Source organism: Microtus pennsylvanicus, chromosome 13 (assembly GCF_037038515.1).
Source record: "Microtus pennsylvanicus isolate mMicPen1 chromosome 13, mMicPen1.hap1, whole genome shotgun sequence".
Lineage (NCBI taxonomy): Eukaryota > Metazoa > Chordata > Mammalia > Rodentia > Cricetidae > Microtus > Microtus pennsylvanicus.
The window spans coordinates 31,427,969-31,444,169 of record NC_134591.1 but is presented as its reverse complement, the minus strand read 5'-3'; the positions used below and the strand labels follow the sequence as shown (position 1 = coordinate 31,444,169).

At 36.9% G+C, this 16,201-nt stretch overlaps 1 protein-coding gene across 3 annotated transcripts in view; it reads right to left on the bottom strand.

Annotated features, from left to right (window-relative positions):
• Positions 1–16,201, bottom strand: part of Ift74 (intraflagellar transport 74) — a 79,478-nt gene that overhangs the window by 30,538 nt on the left and 32,739 nt on the right. For all 3 annotated transcript variants that reach the window (XM_075945913.1, XM_075945914.1, XM_075945915.1), the window contains 5 exons: positions 13,964–14,102; positions 11,808–11,870; positions 10,167–10,310; positions 7,872–7,912; positions 6,698–6,777 (listed from right to left, as the gene is read on the bottom strand). In XM_075945913.1, the coding sequence (XP_075802028.1) occupies positions 6,698–6,777; positions 7,872–7,912; positions 10,167–10,310; positions 11,808–11,870; positions 13,964–14,102 (467 nt within the window). The remainder of the gene's footprint in view (positions 1–6,697; positions 6,778–7,871; positions 7,913–10,166; positions 10,311–11,807; positions 11,871–13,963; positions 14,103–16,201) is intronic.

Here is a 16,201-nt window from a genome sequence, read left to right as displayed (position 1 = left end):
CCTACTTGCAAAATAATTTAAATTTTGGTAGAGATGTTTCTCTTTAGCCCTGAGTTGTTACAAAGTACACTTTAAAATATATACTAAGAATTGGCAGTTTCTGAGAGGTTAAGGCAGAAGGGATTTTGCATATACTAATTACTTATGTCACTGCTGTCTTGCATTAGTGAGGGGCAATTCCTACGTACTACTCAAGGGTATGTAGGAAGGATCCACGAAGCAAGAAACTTATGGTGTGACTCATGCTGACCCTGAACTGGCTCCAAGAGCTACGCAGAAATTGTAAGTGATATACCATCCCTTACCAGTTCCATGGTTGGCCTCAAACTCACAATCCTTTTGCCCCAATCTTCTAAATGCTGAGATTATAGGCATGTACCCCCATGAATAACTTTTATTTAGGCAGCACTGTGTAGACTCAAGTCAAGACATGTTTAGTTGTGGGATATAAAAATTCTGCCTTAATTTTTTATTTTACCTGTATACTGCTACGAACAAGACTCTTAAAACAAGCCTTATGAACTATCTGTATAAGAAGTATCTAATGTAAGTTACAGGCTAGACAGAGCTACACAGATAACCCGTATAAAAAAAAGTGTGTATATTTTGATTATTCAAAGCTACATATACATTATGGAATAAGTTATAAGTAATTATCTCATGTTAGAAGAGTGATTCAGAGGCCCTACATACTTCATGTGCATGTCTATGATATCCACCACACTTCCATATCAGATATTTATGTCTGAGACAGATTAGTAATCACATGATATGTATCATGCTGTCTAATCCAAATCTGGGGTAATACTGGATTCTACAAATGAAGGCATACCTTTTAGGAACTATGCTCAAACACTTCTTGCAAAGTGTGTGAATGTGGCTGTACTTTGTTAACTGTGTATGTTAACTTGAATCTACAGAGTCTCAGAAAATTAGCCCCACCTTATGGACCTTGGTAAAACTGCACATTCAGGCCTTGGCAATAGTCACAGGAGTTTGGAACTGTCGTGGAGTGGGTACCTTACTTTAACAAAAACTAGGACATTTATATAACTTGCATTGGTGAGAAATAATGTCCACATACTACTTCTAGCTATAGTAAATGGCACAAGCCTTTGAGAAATTATCAAAATTAAAAATAGACTCTGATTTATTCTGACTGAAATTTCACTGTAGAAATTTAATCTGTGGAGTACACATGTTAATAAACATGAATGTACAAGAATATCTATGGCGCCACTATTTGCTTTGTTTTCAGTTAGGGTCTGACTACATAGTCCTTGTTATCCACAGACTCACTACGTAGACCAGGCTGGTCTTGAACTTGAAGTCACCTGCATATGCTTCCCAAGTGCTGCGATTAAAGATATGTCATCATGCACTTTTGATAAAGGAAAATTAGATGCAACCTTAATGCTAACGTTGAAACAATGAATACTACACAAGCACAACTGTGATGGCAGCTAATGGTTGTCAGTGCTCACTATGTACCAGGTGCCATTCCTGAGCCTTCGCTCCTAATGGTAAATGAAACACACACCTTCATGTGGAATGATGTACATTATATAGTTTTTGTGCTTTGAGTATGAAATATCCCCACAAGGTCATATGTTTGAAAATTTGGTCTCCAGCTAGCAGCACTGTTTGGGGAGTTGTGGAACCTTTGGGAGGCAAAGCCGTGCTAGAGGAAGTAAATGCATCGGGGCAGGCTTTGGGGGTCGTATAGCCTGGTCCTAGATCATCATGGCTCTCAACTGAAGTAAAATGTAATTTCTCTGCTTCCTGACTGCCGGGCTATCCCCATGCTCCCACTACCATGATGGAGTACATCCCCTCCACTAAACCACAATCAACTCTTTCTTCCCTAAGTTGCTTTTCTCAGGGTATTTTGTCACAGCCACTAGAAAGGAAACTAATGTTAAAAATAAAATACTAAAGCTTAAAAGAACTATATGCTTTTACTTCACTTAAAAATAGATTTATAAATTGAGAGTAAATCTAATTAGAGACTAAACATAGACAATGATTACCTCTGAAGACTTAGATGAGTTTGAAAAGACAACTCTTTACTGTATATGGTTTTTTATTGTTTGAATCCATTACATCAAACTCTGACTCCTGGCCTCAAGCTATCCTCTGGCCTAGCTTCTTTGGACCTAGTCTTCTGAGAAGCTGAGACCACAGGGTCATGTCACCACACCCAGATTAGGCACTGTTTTGTTTAATAGGGTTTCACTTTGTACCATGTCCTTTGAACTTGAAATCTTGATTCTCTCTCACAACTGCTAGGATTATAGGAGTTTGCTACAATATTATGATAAAAGAAATAATAATTTTAAGAGCAGAAAAGGGTGACTGAGGCTAACTGAAAACTCAATAAAAGTTTATAAGAATGGTCATTTGCAATTAAACACACACACACACCTACAAAAACATTTAAAACCAGAAGAATGAAGCACACTCAAGGTGACTGAACTCTTAAAGATTCTAAGTCAATATTCTAATTAGTGACTTCCTAGTAAAGACAGTAGTTGGACACACTTCCATCCTGGAACTCACTATGTAGACCAAGCTAGTCTCCAGCTCACAGAGATCTGCCCGCCTCCTGAATGCTGGGACTGAAGAAGTGCATCGCCATGGTCAGCTAAATACCCACTTCTAATAATTACTCTTCTCCAAGCCCTCTTATAGCTATAATAAAAAGCTGATTTTTGTTTGCTTACTTACATTTAAAGTATAAACTCCCAAGAATGGGAAAGAGAAGATAGTAGATATAAAAATTTGGAAAATAAAAACAGATGGACAACTGAAAACCAATTTAGCAGACCTGAAAAACCTTCAGCCTAAGCTAGCAATGGGTAAAACTGAAGAGCAGATTTCAAAAGACCCAGTAATCCTGCAAAGAAGGGTAATTACTTGTTTCAACACCTATTCCACAAAAGGTTTGGGCATGCATTATAATGGGAACACTGTTATTATCAGAATTTATTTAATGTAAAAGAGTAAAGAGAAAACTAGGACTAAAGCATGGAATGTAAACTCTGAAGTATTAATTTATAATGAAAATAAAACATTTCTTAGCAATTGTTTCCCCAAAAGCAAGTGACTATCATGAGGCCCTGATTTCCTCCTTAGCACCAGGAGGGGGTGGTGGTGAAAAGGACTATGGTATATATATCCCTGAAAGAAAGGGTTCTATTAATACTCTGCTTTGTCATTTTATTATAGTCTTGCTGATTGTCTTACTCAATGAAACAATGATTTTTCCATACTTTCCTTTGCTCAGACAAAAGTAACACTTTAAAAAAGTATTGTGGCCGGGCGATGATGGTGCATGCCTTTAATCCCAGTACTCGGGAGGCAGAGGCAGATGGATCTCTGTGAGTTCGAGGCCAGCCTGGTCTACAAGAGCTAGTTCCAGGACAGGCTCCAAAGCTACAGTGAAACCTTGTCTCAAAAATACAAAAAAACAAAAACAAAACTTTAAAAAAAAAAAGGTATCTGGTTCACAACTGGGGAGGTTGAGTTATTAGCAAGATCACCAAGATTCTAAGGCCAGTGTGGACTATGTAGTAAGCACTTAATTAAAAACAAAAAAGTAACAATTAAAGATACATTTACTTGGTGGTTCAAGCTGCTGTAATCTCTTCAAGGGCCATACTTTCCTTGACCCTCACTTTACATGCTATTTTGGAGACAGGGCAAGTTTTCAAATCTTTCTGCTCTGCTTTTTGCTCACAATTTTCACTGTCAATCTGACAAAAAAAAAAGCAGCTATTTTTAAGTGCTTTGTAATTAAATCAGGTTGACAATCAAAATTAATTATCCTAGGTGAAAATGCAGACATAGTCAAAAATATACCACTTTATTGTACAACATGAATCCAAAATAGGGATCCTCTGGAAAGTAATAAAATCTTTGTAGTCAAGCTTTCTCTGGAGAGAGCAAACCTATATCCTAAAATGAGAGGACCCAAAGAACAGTGTATAATTCCTTCGCTCTTAAATTATGGGTTGTTTAGGTTATCCCACAAGCATTTACTTCCCAGATAGAGTGTTGATGAACTAGATTACTGACTTAAGTTTAGAAGTCCCTGCCCTTGAGGGCTTACAGGCTAAGAAGGAAGACAAACACGTAAGTAGGCAACTGTAACACACAGTGTGGCCTAGAACATGGAGGAAATTTACTCAGCTAAGCCTAGAAACTAGTTAGGGAAGGAAGTTCAGAGTTATGTTCAGTAACAGGATGCCTGCGCTAAATGTTATAGGATAAGTACTTAGTCCGGTGAACAGAAGAACAATTAAAAGAAAAAAATGAAAGCAAACAGTTAAAGTCTAATATAGTTGAATGAATGATAATGAGAAATAAAAGGGAGCAGAGGAGACTGTCATTAATAGATTGCTACAGAGTTGTGCATGGTGGTTCATATCAGTAATCCTTGCCTTGGGAAGCTGAGGCCAGCCTGGGGTATACAGTGAGTTCTCAGCAAGCATAAGTCCTATAAAACCTGGTTTAAAAGGGGACAGAGCAGAGGTGACTATGGAATGAACAGGAGGCTGACAGAATCAGACTTAAGTAGAACAAATTTGACATACAAAAATTCTGTTATCTTGCACATCAAGGTGAACCATATTTAAGCAGGAAAGAATATTGAGCCACATTTTACATAAATCATTTTGTAGAATTATATTGTAAAAACTGAGAAGGGGTAAGAATGGAGGTGGGGTAACCAGTGAGGAGGCTACTGCAATAGTTCAGGCAGAAAGTAATGAGGTCCTGAACTAACAAGTAACCTTCTAACAAGTCACCTTCTACAAACCCCCAAGTTGTTGCAATAACCAAGGAGGATCACAGCAGAGCAATGGGAACTAAAATCTTGGAGACATCAATACACTTACCTGTGAATATACATACATGCATCTATGTTTATATTATACATTTACATATACTTATATATGCTTTTATCACTATTACATAATTACGGATTGTTTTATTCTACATTAATAAAAATGACAAATGTTTGAAACAAAAAAGGAAAACAAGCAAAAAGCAAAGCATTCCATATTCCATTTATTTTACAAGTTCAGTTAGTAATAAATTTTACCTCCCAGATACATCATTTTAGTAGAAAGAAAACTATATAGTTTAGGAAGGAAATTATTTAGAATGTAATCTGTAAAGTTTCTAAAATTGAAAACATCAGATTTCTCAGAATAGATGTACAAATATAAAAAGCAACAATAAAATAACATAGACAAAATAGATAGCATTTTGTGAGATAAGAATCAATTGAAGAGATCCACTGTAAGACATTAGTATAAATGTAAGCCTCCCGAGTGTTGAGATTTAAGGTGTGTGCTACCATGTCAGGTGACAATGTAGTATATTCTTAAAGATCATGAAGAGTGGATTTTGAGTCACTCTCATTACCTAATGTGTGAAGTAAAATATGTGTAGCTTGACTGAGCCATTAAATATACATACTTCAGAACATGCTACAAACAATAAATATATATAATCTTATTAATGAAAACAATGAGTAAATACATTTTGAATTAACAGGACCTTAGTATTAATTTATTTTATAAGCCTTTCTTTGTCACAAATGCCATTTAATACATAACCTTAGTGAGACATTACTATTATACTCACTTCCCAGATCAGGAAAGTTGCATAGGCAAGTTGACTTACCTAAACGAATGTTTTCCTGCCTTTAGAAACCTTATTAAGACCATTAGTGACCACATGTAGATAGAACTATGTGTTTCTAAGACCATTGTAATTTCACAAATGAAGTACTTTGAATAAGAAAATCAAACTTAGGCTTTGGCAATGGAACTAAGGCTTTCGAGTCAGTAAAACTCTGGTTTAAGTCTAGTCTACTATTTTCTAACAGAGAATTTAGCAAATTGCTAATTTCTCAGAGCTTTCACAGGTTTAAAATGGACTAATTAGGATTCAAAGGTTTCTGAGTGTTCTGTCCAGGTACTGAAACAAATACCATTTCTATGACGACAAAAAAGCTAAATACTATCTTTAAAACCAAAGTAAAAACGATGTTTAAGAAGAGGCACTCTTTTCCCTCCTGTGACTGTCTACTGTCATTTAGTGGTGAATTACCCTGACATTCCCCACTAACTGGTAAGAAGACACAGTTAGCCATTGTTACTACAAGAGAAAAATGTTCTAGTTTGCAGCTAAGACATTTACTAGTTTGCAGTTAAGGGAACTGTTTAAAACAAGAGTAAGCTGGTTAAGAATCACGGCCCCCACACCTCTTCTCCCACACACATCTCCCACCACAGAATTTCTACTATTAAGGCCTCAGCTGGGGGAAATCGGGACAATCAGCGCTTGTTCCCTCATAACTGTGCCCTACCAAAAAATCAAATTTCTCTGGGCTGCTTGTGAGATTTGTTACCTGTCACCTTCTTTACTAGAAAAAGAAAAAATCCTTTGAAAAATTAAATACTTGCCTTACACAATCAGTAGGTTACTTAAAATTTTAGTCAATTAGAGTAATTGTTTTAATACTACTTATAATACTTGGTAAATATATTTCAGTAGTTAAAGTTAAAAATAATCACAGAGAAATAATAAAACTTAAGAAGACAATGAGATCACAATTAAAAATTAATCTGTATAGATACATGTTAATTACAGTTTTAAAAATTCAAAAATATACCACATATATTACCTTGGTGTTCCTCTAAATCCATGTCAAGTTGCCTAATTTCTTCACTAAACTGATTTATTTTTTCCTTTATATCTGTTAACCTGTTAAAAATATTAATGAACTTTAGAAGCAATAAAAGAAAAAAACATAAATGAGCATTATCAAATTAAAAACTTTTCTCCTACCAGAACTACAACAAAGAAATATATCTGATAGAATATGAGTATTTTTTTAAATCATGTGTCTAGTAAGTGGATTGTATTTTGAATATATGAAGAACTCACTTTACTCAATACCACTAAAAATAAATTCACATGAGAATGAACAAAGGGCATTAATAAGCACTTCTTCCAAGAAAATATACACATGGCCAACAGCACATGAAAAGAAACTCAACACCATGAGCCGCCAAGGATTTGCAAGTGAAAGTCACAGAAAGAGTAATTCACATTCAATGGCATGGCTGTAATGAAACAACAGATAATTTAAAAAGACAGAAAAACTAAGTGGTTTATAAAATAAAACACAAAGTAACCACATAAGCCAGCAATCTTGAACATTTATAACTCCTGAACATTTACACAGAGAAATAAAAGTAAAAACCCCCAGAGAACTAGTTCATAAATGTTCAAGTCAATATGATTCCTAACAGCCACAAAATAGAAATAAGCCAAAGCCTACCAACTGATGAATAAATAGCACATATCATATGCATACAACAGAATATTAACTGGGATTAAACCACAGATGAGCCTTGAAAACGTTAGGCTAAATGAAAGCATGTAGCCACAGAGGACCAACAGCTGTATGATTACACATACCAAATATCCAGAACAGGCAAATCTATGGTGACATAGAGTAGGAAGGGTAAGGAAAGCAATGGCTAAAAGCTTTGGGATTTTGTTGGGAAGACTCAAGTGGTAGTGCTGGCTGTCTACCTGTAAATATAACAAGAGGCTCTGAATTGTATGTTTTAAATATATAACTTACATAAGCTATCTCTTAAGGCTATTTTTCAAAGCAATTATATCAAGCAATGACTGAGAATTAAAAGCTGAAAATTGAAAGTTCAATAAATATTAAATCATTAGTGTGAACTACAGGAAAAATGCCTGTAATGCATGTACTATTAAAGCTTTAGGAGGTAATCTGAAAGATGAATGAATATAAAATGTCCTGGTTCAAAGGTACTTACTGTCTCTCCATGCTGGCTATTTCCTGATTATCTTCTTTAACCTATACAAGCATAAAAAGAACAGCATTTAAAGAATAACTCATTATTAGACTATCTGAAAGAAAACATCACTAAGAAACTATTCACAGATTCCTGCCTTCTCCCTCAAATACACTCTTACCTATTGTCCTGGCTAGTTTTATGACAGCTTAATACAAGCTAGAGTTTATCCAAGAGGAGGGAACCTAAACTGGGAAAATACCTCCACAAGATCAAGCTGTACAGCCTGGTGTGACTACACACACCTTTAATGCCAGCTATCAGGAGGCAGAGGGAGGTGGATATCTGTGAATTCAAAACCAACCTGGGCTACATAGTGAGTTCCAGGACAGTTGGGGCTACAGAGCGACCTGTCTCTAAACAAATAAATAAATGAATAATTTTTAAAAATCAAGCTGTAGGCAAGCCTATATGGCATTTTCTTAATTAGTGATTGATATAGAAGAGTTCAGCCCATTGTAGATAGGGACATCCATGGGGCTGGTGGTTCTTGGTTCAGAACACAGACTGAGAAAGCTGTAGGGAACAAGCCAGTAAGCAGCAATTGTTCATGGCCTCTGTATCATCTCCTGTTTTCCTCCAGATTTCCTGCCCTGTTTTGGGTTCTTTCCCTGCCTGCTTTCGATGATGAACTATGTTATGAAGCCTAAGTGAAATAAAGCCTTTCTTCCCCAAGTTGCTGTTAGTAATAATGCTTCATCCTAGCTATATAAACTCTAAGTAGGACACTAATCTACCATGTTCTATCAGGCTAACATATCTTTCAACATGCGTGAGTTAACAGTAAGTATCTCAAATTCCTCAGACTCTCCTACACCCTAGGGTACAGTGACCAGATTTGGGAAACCCTAGTAAAATCAAATTTCAGAAAAACTATAAGTAACTTTTAGGGCACATTTATACCATGCAATGTGGTACTTGGGATACACATAATGTTATATGTATGTATGTATGTATGTATGTATGTATGTATGTATGTATGTATACACACATATATGCATTTATTAATCCTAAATTATCTTAAACTCAATTTTTTTTAGACAAAATTTCTCTATGTAGCCCTGGCTGTGATGGAACTCACTATATAGATCAGGCTTGCCTCAAACTCACAGAGATCTACCTGCTTCTGCCTCCCAAGTCTTGGATTAAAAGTGTTTGACATCAAGTCCCATATAAACTCAGGTTTAACTAGCAATCCAACTAAAGAGTACTGTCTCCTTTCCTGCCTCAAATCTTTTCTTTGCAAGGAATTTCTAAAGTTTTAGACTAAAAATTTTTAAATTTTATTACATTGTAATTTATTTACTATTATAAATAATACTATAGTGCAGTATAGAAGTCAGAGGACAGCTTGCAGAAACTAGCTCTCCCTCTACCACATGGGTTCCTAGGATTAATCTCAGGCCACCAGGCTTAGCAGCAAGAGCCTTTACCTGTTGAGACATCGTACAAACCAAGATTTAGACCATTTTAGAAAGATTGATTCTCACAGTCACTGAACTGATCCATAAGTTTCCAAAAACACACAAGTCACAAGGCACAAAAAAATAAAAATAAAAGACCTCAAAGGAGTTCCTGGAGAGATCTCTGCCCTATATGAAGATAAAGTTCTTCAAAGGGTCTTAGACTCAGCATATCTCAGCATAAACGTGGTAATTGCAACTTACAGCTAAATTAAAGCAACCAGAAAGTAGGGGAATGCTACAGAATACATGACACATGATCATGTCACATATAATTTCATATGACGGTTATATTCCATTCTTTTCACAAAGACACTGATACCACTGAGTCATCAGGTTTGGAATACTTCTTTTTGTAGAGATAAATATAAATAATAGAACCTATTTCCACTGAGATTATCTAACCACTTAAATCACTAATAAAGAAGTATCCATGAAACAATGGCTAAAATATGCACCAAAAAATAAAAAATGAGTATTTACTTCAAAACCATGTTATTTAATAAACTAAGATTTTTTGACATTTTCTTGGCTCAATATTTCATATTGAGATGAAGCTAACTATTGTTTTTTTATAATAATCACATTGGTTTTCTGCTTAATTCAAAGCTCTTAAAACAAATAAACGTCTGGGAGATGGGGTACACGGTTTTAATCCAACACTTGGGAGGAAGAGGCAGGCAGAGCTCTAGTTTGAGGCCAGCCTGGTCTACAGAATGAGATCCAGGACAATCAGTGCTACAGAGAGAAATGCTGTCTAAAATAAATAAATAAACAAACTTTCTCCCCCTACCTGCTTAAGCAATCTCTCCCTCTCCTCCATTGGTGATCCCATGCTCTTGTCTTCTGCAATCATTTGATCGCGATGGGACTCTAACTCATAAAGTTTTTCATGTAGTAATACAGCCTCCTGTTTTACCTGGGAGTGTGCTATTTCCTGAGAATAAAAAAAGAAAACTTCAGTTGGTCTTTTGTAGAGGCAGAAAGTTAAGATAAAGTCACGAGACTGTCTAGTCCAACGTGCCTGGTGTCCTCAGACAGACACTGGAGCCCAGGCTGAGAATGCCAACTGACAGCGCAGGCACAACCGCAGGGAATGCACTGCCTTAAGGAATACTGTCAGAGACTGGTGACCAGGAAGAAACTGGGACGTTGCAGAGTCTCAGAGGGAGCAGACTCTGCTGGCACACAACTCTAACCTCCACAACCACAAGAAAATAAATGTTTATAGCTTTATTAACCCAGACTGAGACCGCTTGTCACAGGAACACGGAGAAACGAATGCAGGTACAGCAGCTGCTGCGTGTTTACCACAGTTCCGCTTTCACACACACACACACACCACTAAAATAAAACAGATGCTATCAAATTCTTTTAGATAAAAAGAACTAGAGTGACTGCAGCAATAATGATGAATATATTGACATTTGAACCTATTGTTTACTGAGCAATTGATCTATGGAACTATATACTCTGCTTTTGGCCTCTGCAGGTAGCAGGCATGCATGCACATAGATTCATGCAGATAAAACACTCCTACACATAAAATAAATATTTTCTTAAAAATGTACATTTTCAATGGAGATTATTAATAACCCCTGAAAACAACTAATCTATCCATTTGCAAGGCTGTTTTAATCATAAATATTATACAATGCTCTAATTTAAAATAATGAAGAATAGCTCTAAAGTTATGCAAACACAGTCAAGAATATGGTATTAATGTGTGTGTAGGGGGAGGACAGGGTCCCCAACAGGTGCCATATCACAACTCCAAACATGAAACCCATTTGAAGTTTTCCACAATTAAAAAAATAGGATTACAAAATAGCTGTGAAGATTAAATAAACATACTGGTGATATGCACAAAGAGCTCACAAAATTAGGTAAGGAAGAAATAAATGTCAAAGTAGTTCTGCCTGAAAGGGGTAAGAAACAAAGATTTCTATGTCATATTTTTTTCAGTTTTAAAACCATATACATGCCTTTATTTTGTGAACTAAAACTTTTTTTAAAAAAAAAGCAGAAACAAGGAGATAAGTGGGATAGGAATGTATGACATGAAATCCCCAAAGAATCAATAAAAATTAAAAAAAGAAAAAGGAAAATCCACTGTTAAACCCTCAAATGATTTACCTCCCTCCTCTTTATATGACTTTAGTCTCTAATAGTGTATCTAAACTGCTGTTATATATATATTTTTTTGCATAGTACTGTAGGGCAGTGATTTGCTTTGTATACAGTAGTTACTAAAAAAAATAATAACAAAAATAATGTATTTCTTGCCCATCTGAGACCTCTGTGGTCCAGAATGGGAAGAAAATACACTGAACTTTTGTTAGTAAACTGCTGCGTGCATGAGTGCGGTCAATGTTGCCCTGAATTATCTCTCAGAGCTCGGCGGCAGGAAAGTGCTCCCATGACTCATACTCACAGTTTCTAGGCTCTCCTTCTTTATGTTCAGTGAATCTAGTTGTTGCTGCAGTGTATCTAATTCCTAAGGGGAAAAGACAAATGTAAAGTATTAATTTTTCTTCATTTTTTAATAACTCACCTACAAATGTAATAAATCTTGTAAATATATTCAATTTCTATCTTTTCATATTGCCAACAGCTTACCAAGGATTTATCCTATTTGGAATAGTTCTTTTCATTAGTTCTACAATCCTTCCCTCACACAACGAACAACTTCCTTAGTCCATCACAGCTATCCTATCAGTGTTCTGATCACAGTCATCATCATACAGTAAACAACTTCCTAAGTCCATCACAGCTACCCTATCAGTGTTCTGATCACAGTCATCATACAGTCAACAACTTCCTAAGTCCATCACAGCTACCCTATCAGTGTTCTGATCACAGTCATCATACAGTAAACAACTTCCTAAGTCCATCACAGCTACCCTATCAGTGTTCTGATCACAGTCATCATACAGTAAACAACTTCCTAAGTCCATCACAGCTACCCTATCAGTGTTCTGATCACAGTCATCATCATCATCATACAGTCAACAACTTCCTAAGTCCATCACAGCTACCCTATCAGTGTTCTGATCACAGTCATCATCATACAGTCAACAACTTCCTAAGTCCATCACAGCTACCCTATCAGTGTTCTGATCACAGTCATCATCATCATCATACAGTAAACAACTTCCTAAGTCCATCACAGCTACCCTATCAGTGTTCTGATCACAGTCATCATACAGTAAACAACTTCCTAAGTCCATCACAGCTACCCTATCAGTGTTCTGATCACAGTCATCATCATCATCATACAGTCAACAACTTCCTAAGTCCATCACAGCTACCCTATCAGTGTTCTGATCACAGTCATCATACAGTAAACAACTTCCTAAGTCCATCACAGCTACCCTATCAGTGTTCTGATCACAGTCATCATACAGTAAACAACTTCCTAAGTCCATCACAGCTACCCTATCAGTGTTCTGATCACAGTCATCATCATCATCATACAGTCAACAACTTCCTAAGTCCATCACAGCTACCCTATCAGTGTTCTGATCACAGTCATCATACAGTAAACAACTTCCTAAGTCCATCACAGCTACCCTATCAGTGTTCTGATCACAGTCATCATCATACAGTAAACAACTTCCTAAGTCCATCACAGCTACCCTATCAGTGTTCTGATCACAGTCATCATACAGTCAACAACTTCCTAAGTCCATCACAGCTACCCTATCAGTGTTCTGATCACAGTCATCATACAGTCAACAACTTCCTAAGTCCATCACAGCTACCCTATCAGTGTTCTGATCACAGTCATCATCACACCGTCAACAACTTCCTAAGTCCATCACAGCTATCCTATCAGTGTTCTGATCACAGTCATCATCTTACAGTAAACAACTTCCTAAGTCCATCACAGCTACCCTATCAGTGTTCTGATCACAGTCATCATCATCATCATACAGTAAACAACTTCCTAAGTCCATCACAGCTACCCTATCAGTGTTCTGATCACAGTCATCATCATACAGTAAACAACTTCCTAAGTCCATCACAGCTACCCTATCAGTGTTCTGATCACAGTCATCATACAGTCAACAACTTCCTAAGTCCATCACAGCTACCCTATCAGTGTTCTGATCACAGTCATCATCATACAGTAAACAACTTCCTAAGTCCATCACAGCTACCCTATCAGTGTTCTGATCACAGTCATCATCATACAGTCAACAACTTCCTAAGTCCATCACAGCTACCCTATCAGTGTTCTGATCACAGTCATCATCATACAGTAAACAACTTCCTAAGTCCATCACAGCTACCCTATCAGTGTTCTGATCACAGACACCATCATACAGTAAACAACATCCTAAGTCCATCACAGCTACCCTATCAGTGTTCTGATCACAGGCATCATCAGAAACCTTCAAACTCATGCCATCACTTAAAATCAAGATTTAAAATTCTAATCTTTAGCCACATTTTCACACCTTTTGCCTACATGTTCTTATGCTCAAGACTTACATATACATGAAATGGAGCAAAGGGAGAAAGATGGAGAGGGAGAGAAGGTAAGACGCGAGGAAAAACAATTGACACCGTCCAGGGTAATATTACCTGCAGCAGTTTCTCATTTGTGGTTTTCATTTCTATGTACTTGACTTGTTTTTCTGGAGACATATTTTTGATAATTCCATCTGCTGCTTGTTTTTCTTGCTCAACTTCTTCTTCTACACTTCGGATTTGTTTTTCTTTCCTGAAATCAAGAGCATGAAATGTTCCTGCTAGTATATCGAGGGGGGAGGGGAATCAAATAATTTTATTTAGAGATACTTAAAAAGAAAATCAACCTCAGTGTGTGAAAGTCCTTATCTTGTAAAAAAAAAATGTATATAAAACTTGATCCCCTTAGCACAGACTTTTCACTTCTGCATCCCCAATCCAGTTTCTCTATTCTCCACTTAAATGTATGAATGAAAGAAAGATTATCGCACACAATCTCTCAGGCCTATGTACATATGAGGTTCACAATCTTTTGGTGATCATACTCGTCGTACAATGGTGACTTTCAGTCATCAGTCAGTCACAGCCTTCTCTGATCAAGCCAAGCTCTGTATAGAAAGTTACTACATGAATCATTTAAAGCAAGGCCGCTCTGACTGAACTGGCCAATATGGAGAGCTACAGTGCAATATGAATACTTTTTTATGATTTATTTATCTTACATGAATGAGTGTTCTGACGCATATATGTACGTGCTCTATGTGTATGTCTGGTGCCCGCAGAAGTCAGAAGAGGGTGTCAGATCACTGGAACTAGAGTTACAGAGAGTTTGAGTCAGTGGGTGCTGGGAATCAAACACCAATCCCCAGTAAGAACATTGCTCTGAACCACTAAGCCACTGTGCAGCCCCACAATTTGATCTTTTTAAAAAAAAGAAAATCACAGGTTGAATGAGATGGCTCAGGGAGTCTAAGTGCTTGCCGCACATGTCTGATAATCTTTCAATCCATGGAACCCAAAGAAGGGCAGACCAAATCCACACTCTCCATGTCAACTGAGCACTCTTACGCACACGGACACACAACAACAACAACAACAACAATCTAATAAAAACTTAAAAAGAAATTATACCATAAGATCAGTAACATACTTTGCCTAAATGTGCTTTTACCTATTGCTTTAAATACAATGGTGGGGTGGTTTGAAAGAAAACGGCCCGTTAAGAGATGTATGGCCTTGTTGGGAAGTGTGCCACTGTGGGGACAGGCTTTGAAGTCTCTTTTCCTCAAGCTTCTCTCAGTGTGACAGTCAGTTGACTTCCTGTTGCCTGCAAGATGTAGGACTCTCAGCTCCAGGCACCACGTCTACATGCATGCTGCCATGTTCCCCATCATGGTGATAATGGACTGAACCTCTGAAACTGCAAGTGAGCCATCCCAATTAAATGTTTTCTTTTAAGAGTTGCCATGGTCATGGTGTCTCTTCACAACAACAAAAATCCTAACTAAGACAAATGGGTATTTACCAAGCATATTTGGAACCATAATACATTAATTTCCTGAAAATATAACCATTGTTTAATAATAGCCACCCTAATAATGCAATAATATAATCACAAGAAATACTAGTGTACCCTGTATCTTATTTTCTACACAGTCAATTACTAATAGGTTACAGAAAGTTCCTTTTTAAAAAAATAGTATTTTTATTAATTCTTTGAGGATCATATACAGTATTTTGATCCCTACACTATTCCTCCCGTATCTGCCCTCTCTACTCTCACATAGCTCCTTCTCCCCAACTTCTGAGTTCTCTCTCCTGTCCCCAGCCCAAGGCAGTTTGTATTGTGCAATTCTCTTGGGAGTGGAGCCTGTCCTTCTAGAGTGTGGTTGACCTACCAGGAGTCATTTCGTTAAATAAAGCTGACAGAATTTATTTGTTAGGTATAGTGCCCAATGCCTTTAATCCCCAGTTTAAGCAGCAGAAGCAGGCAGATCTCTGAGTTCAGGACCAGCCTGGTCTACATAGGGAATTCTGGGCAAGACAGGAACGCACAGTGAGAACCTGTCACAAAAGGAAGAAAAGTCGAAAGAGTAAGTTTGATCAACATAAATTTTTAGTGCCCAGATCATGAATTTCTCACTGGTTTTCAAAAATCTGATTAACCTATCATTATTTATGGCCTTCACTCATAGATAATAATTTGTACTGTCTTTAATCAATTAATAGCTAACTGCATTAGATCCAGATACCTTCTGTACAATCATGTCCTACAACTAGCAAAAGGACCTAAACTTAGAACATTTCCTACAAACGTCTCAGAATAACCAAATAAAATATGAAGGTAATGTA